This window comes from Euprymna scolopes, chromosome 40 (assembly GCF_053919585.1).
Source record: "Euprymna scolopes isolate OS-2025 chromosome 40, ASM5391958v1, whole genome shotgun sequence".
Classification (NCBI taxonomy): Eukaryota; Metazoa; Mollusca; class Cephalopoda; order Sepiida; family Sepiolidae; genus Euprymna; species Euprymna scolopes.
In genome coordinates, this window is record NC_136521.1 from 1,156,690 (window position 1) to 1,173,913 (window position 17,224).

A 17,224-nucleotide genomic window follows, 5' to 3' on the forward strand; every position below is an offset into this window, starting at 1 on the left:
AGAAATGTTGGGGATCAACGCCTTCTTCATGCATTTCGGATGGTTCGATCGGTAATCTATGTAGAACGTTTTCTGGTTGGATTTATGCTATGGTTCGTATATGTTATCGTTTAAGTTGTAACGTAAAATGAAATACACATTTGTTGCCATCAACACCTTTTTTGAATGTCTTGATTTTGCTTACACAATATATTAATGCTCAATTATGAAATATGATAATTTTGTAGCTTAAATTTAAGTCATCTTTTTTTGGCTTAAAACTTATTGGTATATGAATATTTACTGGATTACACGAACTCAGTATATAACATACAAGTGTATATATATATATATATATATATATATATATATATATATAATAAAATAAAAGTTACAATAAGTTTACTAAGGTAATCAAAATGGTAAACTTAAAATATATTATAAATATTAAAGAGTTAATATTTACAAGTAAAATAAACTCAGCCAGATATAAAAAAGCTCAATAAAACCGAAAAGGAAATAGAGCTTATAATATGAACAAATGATTAATAAAATATGTTAAAAGACATCTTCGAAACCGCGGATTAAGGACTATCCACTTATCTTGTGCTTCCTTTTTTAAAATTAAATATGTTTTTAACTCTTTTTCAAGATGTCTTTTAACATATTTTATTAATCATTTGTTCATATATATATATATATATATATATATATATATATATGGCAGTTTAGTTTCCTAGACGTACATCCAATGAAACAACATGTGTCTACCAAAAAGTGCTCAATAAGTAAACAGCGCAGGTATATTATATTTCGAAGATTATTCGTGGCCTGAAGACGTAATCTCCCCAACACGGGCGATTACTGAAACATGTATGCACATATGTAGCCATCAATATTTGTATATATAAATAAATTTTATATATACATATATATATATATATATATGTATGTATAGTGTACGTGTATGTGTACGTGTGTGTATTTGTCTGTGTATGTGTGTCGTGTATATATAAGTGGCTTGTATTTATTACTTGTGTAAATCGTTTTGTGGTGTATATCACAGTGTCTTTGGAATGACCTGTAATGAAATGGGACCGTAAATGGGTGGTAACATTTAATGCTAGTAAGACTAAGTTCCTCTCCTTTAACAATTACAAAACGCCTCTCCAACCGCCTATATCCATAACAAATAGCACCCTACCTGAGAATTCATCCTTCAAACTCCTTGGCCTAAAATTTGCGGGCAATATGGACTGGAACAAATACATTGAGAATATTGCAAAGGCTGCTGCAAGAAGGTGGTTTCGCTCTACCAAGCTAGAAGACTACTCACACCTGAGAGTATCCTGTACCACTGCAAGGCCGCCATTCGCCCATGCATAGAGTATTGTTGCCAAACCTGGGCTGGTGCATCTATCACCAGTCTCTCCCTCTATGATAGGATAAAAAAATCCGATCTACTAGGCCTCACTTTGTCAACTAAACTCCAACCCTGTCCAATCGCCGCAATATTTTAATGAAATGTGCTCTGATGAACCTATTTCACTTGTACCCTATCGATGTACATGTCAACGACAAACCCGCTTAGCAATAAAATCTTACACATTTGCCGTTGAAGTCCTTAAATGCCAGGAAACTTTCTATTCTAATAGTTTTTTTCCCTCGAACAGCTAGACTTTGGAATTCTCTTCCGTCTACCTGCTTCGCTGGCTGTACTGGCATGCAGAAGTTTAAATGTAACATAATCCAACATTTTGTTAATCTTTCTAAGGCATGGTCCCAAATAGTAGACCCTTATGTTCATATGACGATATGCCTTGTTAGGGGGGGGGGAATGTGTGTTAAAGAAAAAAAAAGAAAAAATATCTAATGAATGTGTGTATACAGAGTGCAAACATCTCCATTGTTCTGCATGTATATAAAGTGTTCATTGTGTTCGCAGCCGCTTCTTCAAAAATACGCTTAGTTAACAAACTCGATACATAAATTCCATAGACAGCTTTTTTTTACCATCAAACGATAACTATGCTTCTCTCAGACCAAAGGAAACACATACCTTCTTATTTGTTCAATACTTAAAATGACGGTATTACGACTTATCTTTGTCATAGGCTTTATTTGTTTTATGGATTCTCTTGTCGAAGTTTGTCACGTTGAGTCTCTTACAACATTTCCATTTGTTACCCTATTAGCTTCCAACGGTTGTCCGCATGTTTGATCACTGACGCGTTACTTAGTTTGATGTCTGCTAACTAGTACGTCAGCAAAGTAGAGGAAATTACGTGTTGTTTACCTAAGCTAAAACGTTGTGAACTTTACTAACCAAATTCAAATCTATGTTGAAATTTCTAATTTGACTTTATTTAATTGCTGCTCGAATTCCTGACAAAATATTCCAAGCTAGAAATACATCTTTTCCAAAATCAAATTGTTTTATATTTCTAATAATAAATCGACCAGGTTAACCGGCGTTGTCTGACCAATATCTAACACTGTTATGGATTTTACGTTTACATTATTTAACTATACTGATACGTATTCAAATCTGAAACGAGACAGTCACTTTTCAAAAATGGATTGTATGCGTTCTTTACCATGCGTGACCATAAAATGCACAATAATTTTTTCCTGCATTTTTTGTGTTAAAACCTTGGCTTTATAATTAAAAAATGTTCTTCTGGTGTAACGAATGTAACGGTGCACAGGTTGTTAACGCACAAAGTTACTTCTATACAAGGGTTCCAAAGGTCTTAGGCACATTTCAACTTCTCATATCTGCTTAAGTGAGAAAGAGTGATGACTTCATTTACCAACAAGATGAGGCACCTCCGCACTGAAGTCTCAGGGATAAACAATTTCTGAATACGACATTGTTAGACATATGGATTGGACAATCTGGACAAGATGATCACGATCGAATACTCTGGCCTCACAGAACTTCAGATCTCATACTCTGCGATGTTTTTGTAAGGATTTGTGAAAGGACTGGTCTATGTTCCTCCCATTCCAAGAGACGTGGATGAGCTGAAGGCTCGAATCACAGAAGCTGTTGCAACCATTGACAACGCAATACGGGACGAGTTTGATAAGAATTGGATTATCGGATTGATGTATGTCGAGTGACTAATGATCCTCGCATTAAACATCTTTTAACATTACATAAAAATATTGAGAAGAAACGCTCTCTGAATATATAGGATGCGTTTTTATATCCTGAAGAGTTCTCAAAATATTCAATGTCAAAATATGCCTAAGACCTTTCGAACACCCTGTGTAATATATATGATGCCTCCGTTCAGTCTTGAAAGACAAAGATATACGGGCAGCTGTGCGTGGAATTGTGTGACAAGTGTTGCGCAATCTACAACCACACTTCTCCTGAATCGGTACTGCCTGAGTCCAGTGGGAAGGAAACGTCCAGGACGACTGGAAAGAATGCTGAGATAAACGGAGAGTACATACAGCACGTGAAAGTTCCAAATGGTCACCCATTTAGCATTGGCCAGGCTTATCGTTGCTTAAGTTCGGTGATCTCACGTGAACCGGTGTGTCAAACGTAATTATGCTGTGTGTGTGTCTCTCTCTCTCTCTCTCTCTCTCTATCTCTCTCTCTCTCTCTCTCTCTCTACATATATATATATATATATATATATATATATATAATTTATACAATCAGAAAAAACAACACCTTTTTTTTAGTAGTACACAATTTTTGTTTTTATTATTTTTTATGACATGTTATTATATATTTTTTTCTTAGTCTGACAGCTGTTTCGAAGGGTAAAAGGACAAACGGTTGTTTTAATTATAACATACCGAATTTTCATTATTTACCGTTCTCTTCGGAGACAATTAAAATCAATTAATTACAGTCAAAAAATTGTTTTTAAAACTCACATGGGGATGTAATTTTTTTTATCGAGGTTGCCATCTTTAAAAATTTTCCATGGGTTTTTTATAGATCTATATTTTCTTTTTGTTAGCCTTATTTTCGTATTTTTTGGTTTTTTAATTTCTTTCCAATTTATGTATCTAATATCAATTATGTTAATTCTGCATTCTTATTTTGTTTCTTCTTTTATTACGTTTGACTTATTATTTACGAAATTATTTAATTAATTTTTAAACTTCTTCTTAAGCTAGTAATTTTTTTCTTTTTTTTCGTATCTCTTGGGTGTTTACGTTACATTTTATTTTTTAGCCGTCTATACGTATTTTTTTCTGTTATTGTTTTTTTTCGTATTTATTTTATTATTAGGCTAAAATGGTTATCATTATGTACATATTTATTATTTCTTATTCTTATATTATGTTTTTTGTTAATAATTTTCGTTATTTCCAATTTATAATGTTTAGTGTCAAGTTTACGGTCTTTTCTGATTTTGCGATTAAAGGGAATTAACTCTATCAATTCTTTGTTTCTTATTTATTCAGTCATTAACTTACATCTTTTAGAATTTGTGCATTTACCTTATAATTTAGTAGTCAAAGGGAAATAACTTATTTATTTTTTGTTTCAATTATTAATCTTTGTCATTTTTGCTAATTTTTTTATTTATCATATTATTATTTATTAATCATGTGTATTTATGTTGTGTTCAAGTTTGTTATTTATAAGTTTATTTGCCATTCTAATATTTTTTATTAATTTATCTTAAACTCGTTTTTTTTGGTGAAAAGAAAATATTTTTGTTCAGTTTTTTGTCTATCTATTTGTTTACTTATTATCTATATCTTGATATTAGGAACTTATTTTTATGCAGACATATTTGTATGTTGTCTGTACGGTGATTTAACAATGAGTTTTTATCAGATGTTAGTATTTTGTAGGATTCTAGTAAACATAAGGAACATTTGCCTGATTTTGATGGATGATAACTTTTTGCCCTACCTATCACGGACCATTTCAAAGTGTACTCTATATTTTTGCTTTTTAGCTCACGTATCCATTCCCCAAGTGCAGTGTCATTATTATTTTTCTTTCTATTTGTTTCCCTCCCACTATGGTTATTATTAGTATTATTAGTGTTTGCTGTGTTATTTATTATATTTCTGCTACTATTATTGTTTTTGTTAAATGATGAAATATGATTGTTTAGCCGGGGTTTAAACTGAGTGCTCGTACTACCAATGTATGCTTTTACACCTCTATTAGTTTTAACTTCACATTTATATACAACATCTGATACGAGGCAATTTCCTTCTAACGGGCATTCCATAGCTACACGGCAGTTGCATCCACAGTTTTCATTCCTATTATTTTCTAAGTTATTATTATTTGCTTTTTCTATTTTGGCTCTGTTCGTTCCTATTATATTTCTAATTAAATTTGGTGAGGCTGAGTAAGACATTTTTACAGTGTTTTTGTTTATGATTTTACTTAATTTATTGCTTGGTGGAAAGTTTTTATCTATTATTTCATAGAATTCTTTTGGAATATTATTTTTAATATGTATAGAGTATGGGATGTTGAACCATGTTTGTTGCTTCCTCCTATTCTTTCTATTTGTGTTAGTGTTGTTCTCCCTTCTTATTGTTTTTTCACGAGTGCTGGTACTTATGTTGTTATCAGTTCTGTTATTTGTTCCTATTTTATTTCTATTTCTATTCATTACTCTATTATATGATATTATATTTACATTTGTCCTAAAGTTAGTGTGTTCAACATTATGGTTCTTTATGTACTGTATTTTTTTATTGTAACCTGATTTTTTTATTGCTTCGTTATAGTACTCCCTATTTTTGTTAAATTTGTCTTCATTAATTGATATTTCAGATAGTCTTTTAGATATGTTTGGTATTATTGCAGCTTTCATGGATCTATTATCAATGTAGTACAATGCCTGGTTAGGTTTGTGGTAAGGTTCATAAGTTTTATTTATTATATCTAGGGTAAGGTCCAGAAAGTTAACGGTTTTGTAGTTTTCATTGAAGGTTATTGTTAGTCCTAAATCATTAAAAAAAAGGTGTTGTTTTTTCTGATTGTATAAATTATATTGCTCTGAATTCTCATTGAGCTAAACCGAGGTTAATATTGGTACAATAATCAATATAATACCATTTAAAAGGTATTAAAATTGATTGTTAAAAAAATCCACACACACACATATATATATATATATATATATATATGTATATATATATCGAGAGAGAGATAGAGAGAGGAGAGAGATAGAGAGGGAGGGAAGGAGTGAGACATCGTAATATTAATATATTCAATAAGAGCTATTTCGCAAATTCCTAATGATTTTTAATTATGTATTAATACATTGCTATATTATTTCGATTATTTAGTTCAACTGTAACATGGTTGGTTCCGGTATGATGGGATCTGGTCCTGGTATGATGGCTTCTGGTTCCAATATGATGGGATCTGGTCCTGGCATGATGGGATCTGGCCCTGGCATGATGGGATCTGGCCCTGGCATGATGAGCTCCGGTATGCCTGTCATGATGAGCCCTGATTCTAGTTCAATGAGTTCTAGTTCCAGTTCCAGCATGATGAGCCCAGACTCAAGCATAATGAGTCCCTGCGCTGGTATGATAGGCCGGGGCATGATGAGCTCCGCTATGCCTGGTATGATGCAACCTGGTATGCCTAACAGTAGTATGATGGGCAATGGAGGTAACATGATGTCATCCGGCATGAACTCTGGAATGATGTCATCCGACGGTTCTAATTATGACGTAAGTACACTTTTTGTCATTTTTCGGGCTTTTATTCATATCATTTGAATATACAGCAAGGAAAACACCAATTAATTCTTACGAAAATGTGGCTAAATAATCATATTTATTTTATTATAAAGTTTATAAATATGTACAAGTGTATATGTTTGTAAATATATATTTCACTTCCAAGCAAATTAACAGGTTGTCATTAATTTCGGAATAGAGCTACAAGGCGTAATGATGAGTAACGTGATCAGTTCTATCCAATAAAGAATTATATATCTATCTATGTGTATATATGTGTATATATGTGTACATATAATTATGTTATCAGAGAATAAATCTTTAACAAAAGAAAACTCATCAAGATAAGAAAAACTCAACACTCTTAAGAGGAGCAAACAATAATATTAAAATAAAAGATGAAGATTAGAAGTTATACATTACCTTATTATCATCATCTTCCGAAGAGAAGCACTGACTTAAAAATGCCATCGCCGTAATAGGGTTTTTCTTAATTTTCCTCTAAGGTTTTCCTTATTGGTCTGAAGATACGATGAAGTTTTATATAACTTATATTCCTCGTCGGTACTTTTAATATATATATAAATGTATATATATATATATATATATATATATATATATATAAATAAATATATATATATATATGTGTGTGTGTGTATATATGTATGTATATGTATATATCATCTTGGAAGTTTTTAACCTATAAAACTATACAAAAATAAACAAAACTATTTTTTATCATTCGTTAGAGAACAATTTATTAATTAAGGCATTCAATCAGCTGCAATCACTACATAAAGTTGCTCTCTCAAATTCACTACAGTACCAGTAATAATTTATTTTTTAAGGGATCATCAGTTGTTTACCATGAAACACTGTTTCGGGGATTTCAAAAGTAATATATATATATATATATATATATATATATATATATATATATATATAGGTAAGGGGAATAGGAGGTAAAAGAAAAATGATTATATATATATATATAATACACATTTTTCTTTTACCTCTATTCCCCTTACCTCACCCCCTTTTTAACCAAGTAAGATCTGTGACTTACTTGTAGTTTCATTAAATACTTGTATATGCAAAATCCGATCCTGCATTTTGCTAATTCCTGCCCTCGGATGAGAAGGAGAGTATTTCTTCGAAACTCCGCGGATTAAGGACTATCCGCTTATATTGTGCTTCCTTTTTTAAAATTAAATATGTTTTTAAATCTTTTTCAAGATGTCTTTTGTTTTATTAATCATTTGTTCATATTATAAGCTCTATTTCCTTTTTCGGTTTTATTGAGCTTTTACATCTGGTTGAGATTACTTAACTTGTAAATATTAACTCTTGAATTTTTATAATATATTTTTAGTTTACCATTTTGATTACTTTGGTAAACTTATTGTAATTTTTATCTATTTATTTTATTTTATATATATATATATATATATATATATATATATATATATATATATATATATATATATATATATATATATATGAATTATAAATGTCTCTATTTTTTTCTAGAAATACATGTACTGGAGATATATGAACTCCTTCAACAGGATCATGCCCTTCATGGAAAGAACTCTGAGCATGCGCAAAAGTGGCAGTCATTTCTTCATGGGTGACCAGGTATATTTCTAAAATTACTTAATTATTAGAGTAAAAAAAATAATTTGGTGTCTGGTCTCTGAATTTAAATGATGTTGAAGCAGTTTCTTCTGTAAATGCATTACTGTGACTGATCAGAAAAAAAAGCAATTCATTGAATAGAGATAAGTGATGAGAACGGTGTGTGCATGCAAGTGCGAGTGTTTTGTATTATTGTATGAGTGAGGTTAAAATTTAAATAGAAAACATTTAATATATTATTATTATTATTATTATTATTATTATTAGCGGGCTCTGCGGAAATTCCACAGCGGACTCTTCCACATGTAATATATTGATGTCGGTATTCTGTGGATGTTCAGCGTAAATGGAGACGCCCTGATATTATTGTAGCTCTTTTGTTAAAACTGCAAAATTATTTATCTAAGCTAACAGAAACGCTCGACGTAGCCCGGTCGTAAAATACGCTTCAATATGATATTTTAATGTATGCAGTTTTCGCATATATACCCTATATGGGGGAGTCAATTTTCTATCAATTCTTTATATTATAAAGTTTTGATTAAAAAATATATATATCCCTATGCTTTGGGCGCATCAGCTTTAATCGAAACCAAAACTGATATATATATATATATATATGTATATATATACATACATAATTATTTTTTACTATAATAATTAAATACCTACAGACACTAGTGTTTTATCCTTTCGAGAATCTTCAGTGCAGGGTGTCACGATTAATACCAGTCGAACGACTCGAACCCCCGTATTACGAGACATCTCTGGCTCGATTAGCGGAGACCTAATCCATTCGGCTACCATTAACCGCTTGAAATAACGTTGAATTTAAACATCTTAATTTTTTTAAATGTTCATTTGCGCCAGCCAGACAGTGATCTAATCGTTATACGATGATCTACGCATACACACACACACACACACACACACACACACACACACACACACACACACACACACACACATATATATATATATTTGTATATGTATATTATTATTATTATTATTATTATTATTATTATTATTATTATTATTATTATTATTATTTACGTCCAAGAATGGAGTATTGTTGCCACATCTGACAAGTAGCTGCTAGAAAGCTTATACTGCCTTGAAAGAGTTCAAAATAGACTTCGTAGCCTGGGGGGGGGCTTTTCTCTTCCCTGCAAACTTCTTTCTCACAAAAGATACATTGCGAGCCTGTCTCTGCTTTATCGTTATTTTAATAAGTTATTTTCTGAGCTCCAATCTATGATCATCCCTCGCCAAAGATCCACTCGTGTAGCTGAAAACACTATCACTAAGTTCCCCCAGTCTTTATCTGTGCCTAAACCTAAACGTAGATTCCGTGAACGAAGTTTCTTTCTTAGAACTGCACACCTGTTGAACTCTCTTCCGTTTGCCTGCTTTCCAGCTGACTACAATATTGTCGCCTTTAAGTCCAACGTAAACAAGTTCTCGATGAGCCGTTCCCCTTAAGTAATCCAATTTACAAAATGTACACTTCAAACGATTACTATGATATTTTCCATTTGACTACTGTAAACTCTTTTACCCTTATCCTCGACTGGTCTCTGGGCCTTGATAAAGGGTGATTCCTTTGTAAAACAAAAATAAAATTATTTATTTTGAGAATCCTTTGAAATGAGCAATTGTGTTTATTTATTTATTTATTGGCTGTTATCCTCATCTTCATAGTTGTTGTTTCACCACGTTTCAGCCGAATCAGACTCTGGCCTTCTTCAGGTGATTAAACGTGAGCGGAGAACAATGTTGAGTTTCTAAAGTGTTCTCCCAATAATTACTCCTTTCCGTTGTAGATGTTGTCTCGCCAGGTTTTGGCTAACTAAACCGCTGATTAGACTTAGTTGGCCACAAAAAAAAAAAAAAAAAAAAAAAAAAAAAAACAACAAAACAAAACAACAAAAAAAAAAAAAAAAAAAGAAAAGAAATCCAAAACAACAACAACAACAACAACAACAACAACTACAACAAACAAACAAACGTAGTGAGAAAACAAAAACTATGAACGGCAGTAATTACTGTGGATGCAGTAAAGAGACTCAGCATTCCTATCCCGTCGCGATTAATAACTTGAAGAAGGCCAGAGGAAAAGTTGGCCGAAGCGTAATAAATTAGCATTAACTATGAAGATGAGAATAACAGTCCGCAAATAAATAAATAAATAAATAAATAAATAAATACGGAAAACGTTTAGATTTTGAAGTAAGTCTTTCGAATGAAGCTACGATTGTTTTGATATTCGCAATGTTGAGACCTCTTGTAATCTTTTGCTTTATCTTCATTTTCAATTATGCCAATTGAAGAATCTATCAAAATCAACTACAGAGATACGTCACCAATCAAAATAAGATGAAAAAAAAAGAGAGGTTTTACATTTTGTTTTCACAGTGTGCGATTACGAAGTTGATTGTAACCGTGAGTTTAGTTTCGATTAAGGCATCAAATAAAAACTAGGGGGCCATTTTACCACAAGGTATCTTAGTTGTCCGCTTGCTTGTTTATAAAGCTTAACTCCTACTATAAAAAAAATACTACGATCATATATTACATTCCTAACATATTGAATTTAGGAGGGAACAATTGTCGAGGAGTCCGTGTGTTGTCTGTTTGGAGTGTTGTTTTGAGGTGCCAAAGAAATGTGCTTGGCGCACGTGATCTGGGACTCAGAGTTTTTTTTTACATAGACATCACCACTTATCAAGGCTAAGAGGCCACTCGAGGATTAGAGTTAAAACGTGTACAGTAGAAACTGGACAATATAGTATTGTTAGTAATGGAAATTCGGTAACATATATGGAACGGCTCATTAAAAACTTGTTTACATTAGACTTGAATACAACCGTATTGTAGTCAGCTGGAAAATTTTGGTTTCCGTGATAGAAGCGTTTTTCATTTGTTTATTTCCATAATACTGCGTTGTAATTTGGCTTATCATCGTATTTACAAGTATTAAAAAAAATTAAAATAACGCTTCTATCACGAAAAACACAGCTGTGACCTAATATTTATTCTTACGAGTTGCCTTCAATAAGTTTCCAGACATTTTTGTAAAGGCATTTAAAATTGGTGTAGACTCTTGAAAATTCAGTATGTTTTTGCTATATAGTTATCTTATGAGATAAATGACAGGTTTTTATGATTTCATGTTTAAATGAAAAGCTACAACAGGAATTTAAATACAGCCCACTATAACCTGATTGTCACAGCTGGTGAATATCAAAAATGCAATCTTGACGTGAGGATACTTTAGAAGAACGATATGCAAAAAACATTCTGTTTTAAACTTGGAAAAATGCCACAGCAATGTATAGAATGTTAACGACTGCTTTTGGACTATCTTGCATGAATCGAGCAGGGTTTTTTGAGTGGCATAAGCCGTTCAAAGAAGGCAGTGAGTCTGTGAGGGATAATGAGAGTAGTGGGTTGAGTAAGGAAGTTAGATCATTAGAGTTAATTGGCAAATAAATAATTTCATGGATGAGGATAGTCGTTGTCTATACAGACAAGAAGTTACAGTTTGATGTCTGTGTGGTAACTGTATACACAATTATTCGCGAGGAAGTGAAGATGCGGAGGATTTGTGCAAGATTTGTCCCAAGTGTGCAGTCCACAACCCCATGCATGCCACAAAATATTTGACCAGGATGGGTATGAAGACAATTCCTCACTCTCCCTATAGTCAACACCTTGCTCCTGTGACTTTTGCTTATTCCCTAAGCTCAAAGAAAACTTTAGAGGCTGTCGTTATGAAACAACTGAGGAGACAACTGAGGAGATGAAAGAGGTGTTGACGAGGCCCATTGACACGCTCACATAAGTGGGTTTCCATGAGGCCTTCCAGAAGTTGTAGGAACGGCACGGCAAGTGCATTGCAGCCGGGGTAGATTACTTTTAGAGTTTCATGATTGCACTATCAATTAAAGGTCCAATACGAAAAAAATTTATAAAACTTATTGAAAGCACCTAATATCTTGTCAGATGTGTACAGTCAAACCCAAATCGCATTTAAACTAGCAAATTAAACTTTGATCCTTATTAACTAATATTATTTTTTGTTCTCGTTTACCGTGTATTTACAATTGCATCTATGTACTGTAATATAACTTATTTAGAACATAAGCTTATGATTTTATATGATATTAATTTCATAGTACCTTTAAATTACGTGCGTATGTGCGTGTGTCACGGTTTCCAGATTATAAATTATTCTGTCTGGAGATTCTATTTATTAAAAAGTCGGATATAAAATGATAACATACTACGAACATTAAGTTATATATAGCGACGCTAATATAATGTTCGCCTTCTATCCTCCATTTTTAATAAATAGGATTTCCTGATTACCAAAGACGAAATGTAAAAAAAAAAAAATTAAATAATCAATTAAAAATGATGTCGCTTTTGGTTTGTAACTGAAACTAAAATATGCCTTCTTAGTCTACTGGCTAGGATCCAAGGTTAGTATCCGTTCTGTCTGAAGATGATATAATGATATCGTGGGGTTTGCGATCCCGCGGGCGCCCATACAATTTAAATATGTCACAGACTTTTATAAGGATATTGGAGATAAACCGTAATAACCAGATATATTCTGACACAACATTCACCAGATTACTTAGATAAATACTTATAGTTTTAATAAAAGGGCTACAACATTATCTCGGGGGGGGGGGTCTACATTCACGCTGAACGTCCAAAGAATGCGCAGCAGCAATATATTTCATATGAAAGATACCGTTGTGCTAGTTTAATATGAATATTTTACTAATATATATCTTGATTTACAGAGAGTACGAACATTATCGAACCACATTTTTTTTCATAATTCTTGATGACTTGTCCAACATAAAGTTGTGGTCGGATGTAAGAATGTTACCCCATGGTGATCGAAGAAAATAAACGATATAACGAATAGAACTGGTAGAGAGTAACATGATGTAGACAAGGGATGTGGATAAGCATCACGTTTGAAATATGACTTCGACTGATTCGATAATTTCAAGGTTGAGATTAACTGTAAACGTGTGTTTTGTCTTTATTCTGAGGCATGCTGATTGTAGATTTGATTAGTTCGCTCCTAATTTGAGACAAGCGTCCAAAAATGGAATTGAGAAGATAGCGCCACCGGAGAGGGACCCTTTGTCCTTACAAAAGTGCTTGAACAGCCTTCTTGGTATTCCCTGGTAAGGGCACATCAGGCAATTAACAATAAACTAACCCTTTCTCAAAGAGAGAAACCAAAGCCTGGAAGGATAGACTTCCTAGAACTGCAGAGAACGAAACTCGCACCGCAAAATTAATAGGAACCAGGTCATTACAGGAATGGTTTAATCTCTGTTGACTTGGGGGGGGGCGTAGGGTGGACTGCGAATAAACCCAAAAACAAAACAAAACAATTGCAGATATATCCGCTCGAGAAAAGAAGATCAGAATAGACACGAGATGCAAGATTCCACGATAGAATAAAGCGGGCGTTCCTTACTTTACTCGTGAAGCTATAAACCAAGATATATTTTGCAAAAATATTTATATAAAACTGGCGGGACCTTTGGAAATTCCACAGCGGCATCTTTCATATGTGATAGTCGACATTTTACATGCAATGAACTATAATCGATTTGAAGACCAGTTAAGAAAAAAGGTGACGATGAGAAAGTGTGTTTTATGTATTGACGCTGCTTATCAAGACCAAAAGGCCATTAGAGGATAACTGTTAATGGGCGTCAATTTGATGGCGAGACACTACCGTGAAAATTGGTAACGATTGTTGCAAGTGGGTATACTTTTATATTAACTTTTGAAAAATATTTATTTAAAATTGTCATGTAATAATCGAAAAGGATCAGAATTTAATTTGGGAACAATTCATTTTAAAGTGACTGAAGTCGGAATAGATTGGTTTTGCACAAATTATACTATGACTGATCTTATATAGATAGATAGACTGATCTTATATAGATAGATATACCCTGACTGATCTTATATAGATCAAATTATACTATGACTGATCTTATATAGATAGATAGACTGATCTTATATAGATAGATATACTATGACTGATCTTAAATAGATAGATAGACAGATAGTTTGCCACAATCTATGTGTGTGTACATAGTTTTCCACGATCCTCAAAAAGTGTTTAGAAACCTACTTATATCTAACATAAGAAAGTGTTCATGTAAACAATTATCGCATGCCCAGTCGTAAAACAGTAGACAAACAGATAAAAATTCGATGACAATAATTTTTCAATTTTGACCCCTCAACAGCTCTTTTTCCGAGTGAAAACAATGACAACGGTTTCCATGTGTGTGAATACACTATGCACTAAATTTCATGCCTATCCATCAAGAATTCGTTGAGTATATATGTTGAAAATATCCTTTCGCGCGCACATTCTTATATATTTCCACGATCGCGGCAGTTAGGGGAAATAACTAGAATTTTATAAATTTGAATTGTCTCCCTTGATCATCACGATAAATATTTTGTGTTTACGAGTTAAATAGTTAAAGTGGCATAATTATATATATATATATATATATATATATATATATATATTGTGTATTTAGGCAGTACGTTTTCATTTAGATAAATATTGTTGAATAGCACGGAGTGTTCTTACTTAATTAACTACTTTTGTAGGTTTTCAATTTTTCTTTTTTTTATTTGCTAGTACTTTCGACTGAGTTTTCAACAGTCGTCTTCATGCAGTCTTGAGTATTGTTCGTTTAACATCTGGATGCTTTTATATGCTTCAGTTAAAAATTATATTTTAATTTCTTGAACTAGTGAAGCGTCTCGTGTGTAAAAATCATTGAAAAAATTACAAAGAAGGCTTATTAAGCAAGAACATTCCGTGCTATTCAACAATACTTGTCTGAATATATATATATATATATATATACATATATATATATATATATATATATATATTTAAAATGTAATTATCCACTGACACGTGGTTCGTCGTCTACGACTCATCAGAGTGGCTGTATCTAGCTAGATTCGAAATCGGGACCCAACGGTAATGAGCCTAAACCATTATATTTTTACAACAAATGATATATTTTTACACGCTGGAAATCGTATATATATATATATATATATATATATATATATATATATATATATATATATATATATATATATATATATACGATGTCCAGCATGTTAAAAAATATATCATTTGTTGTAAAAATCTAATGGATAAACATCTGAAGAAGTTGGTGGGGACAGGATATTTTTACGGAAACATAAATCGTAAAATTGCCAACTCATTAATGAAACGGCTGTAATGGAAAAGTCCAGGAAATAAACGAATGTTAAAAAATAGAAAACGTAAGTCTTTGAATTTTCAACAAAATTTTGCAGTATATATATATGTGTGTGTGTGTGTGTGTGTGTTTATATATATGTGTATATATACACATATATATACACACATATATATATGATGATTGCAACGTCTTGTCAAACGAGTGCCACTCCCTCAGACATTTAAAATCCATGAGCCCAAATGCCTGAGGGAGTATCTATACAAAGATGATGTTACAGAGTCTTAGCTTTGTACGACAGCTAAGTCTCTCTCTCGGTTCAAAATGTTGAGATCCAGCAACAAGCAAGAGCAAGATAGCCAGCAACAAATTAAACTGCAGACCACCTTAATGCGGATATTGCTCTCCCGCTTTATGGTTTTTTAAATCAGAGATTTGCTTCTCCTAGAAAGGTTGCCTTCACTACGGCTTACGGGAGCCCTCTACACCCCAATACACATACACACACACAAATATACACGGTGCTAGTTGGCCGTTGACCCAGAAAAAGAGTTCATTCGCCCTTTGGAAGGTCTTGTTTTTAATCCTCCAGGGAGACTAGCCGCCCTCCTCACCAAACAAGTCTGGTGGGGGAACCAGTTTAGTCGCCGGTGACTCGACCATGAGGCAGGTAGTACTGGGTTACATGGTACCAGTAGCATATGACATGACCTGACACAAATACATATATATATATATATACATATATACATATATAGATATAGATACGTATATATACATATATATATATATATATATATATATACATATATACATACATATATATACATATATATGTACATACATATATATACATATATATATTCATACATATATGTATGCATATATATACATATATATACATATATATACATACATATATACATATATATACATATACATACATATATACCTACATATATATATTCATTGCGCTTTTCTTTCTTTTTACTTTCAGATGATGTGGTGTGATATGATGTTCTACTGTTGTATGGAGAACATGTATATGCAGAACCAAAACATGTTTAGCAGCTACCCTAAAATGATGGCTCTCTACAAGCGTGTCGCTTCTCACCCTAAGATTTGTGTTTACCTCAAGAAACGTTGCAACACTTCTTGGTAAAAGAAATAAAATAAAATAAACGAAGAATGAAGCGGTTCAAAATTAGACGATATGCGTATATATCGACATCGGCAGATTATTTTTCTTCTCCAAACAATCACCGAATCAAACTGTTTCAACTTATGTAAAGGAATGATATTTTAATGAAATAAATATTTGCGCGTAATCACATTTGAGTTTTGATTTTCTTTACTGATGTCTATAAGTTGAATTGAAGTGGATCACAGATCTGATGAAAGTATTCCTTCCCGAAATATCGCAATATACGGAACATTCAACCCACTATACTGATGTAAGTAAGACTTGATTACTTTTAATGTAATAAAAGTAAAAAATTCATATAGACGCACACACACACCACACACTCACACACACCCAAACACCCACACACATATATATGTGTAAGGAAGTACACACACAATACGCACCTGTATATATATAT

General features: G+C 32.5%; 1 protein-coding gene across 10 annotated transcripts in view; it reads left to right on the forward strand.

The window, feature by feature from the left end:
• Positions 1 to 16,953, forward strand: part of LOC145265349 (S-crystallin SL20-1-like) — a 295,253-nt gene extending 278,300 nt beyond the window's left edge. For all 10 annotated transcript variants that reach the window (XM_080121117.1, XM_080121120.1, XM_080121121.1 and 7 more), the window contains 3 exons: positions 6,277 to 6,669; positions 8,209 to 8,316; positions 16,618 to 16,953. In XM_080121117.1, the coding sequence (XP_079977243.1) occupies positions 6,277 to 6,669; positions 8,209 to 8,316; positions 16,618 to 16,782 (666 nt within the window). In that variant the 3' untranslated portion in view covers positions 16,783 to 16,953. The remainder of the gene's footprint in view (positions 1 to 6,276; positions 6,670 to 8,208; positions 8,317 to 16,617) is intronic.
• Positions 16,954 to 17,224: the final 271 nt, after the last annotated feature.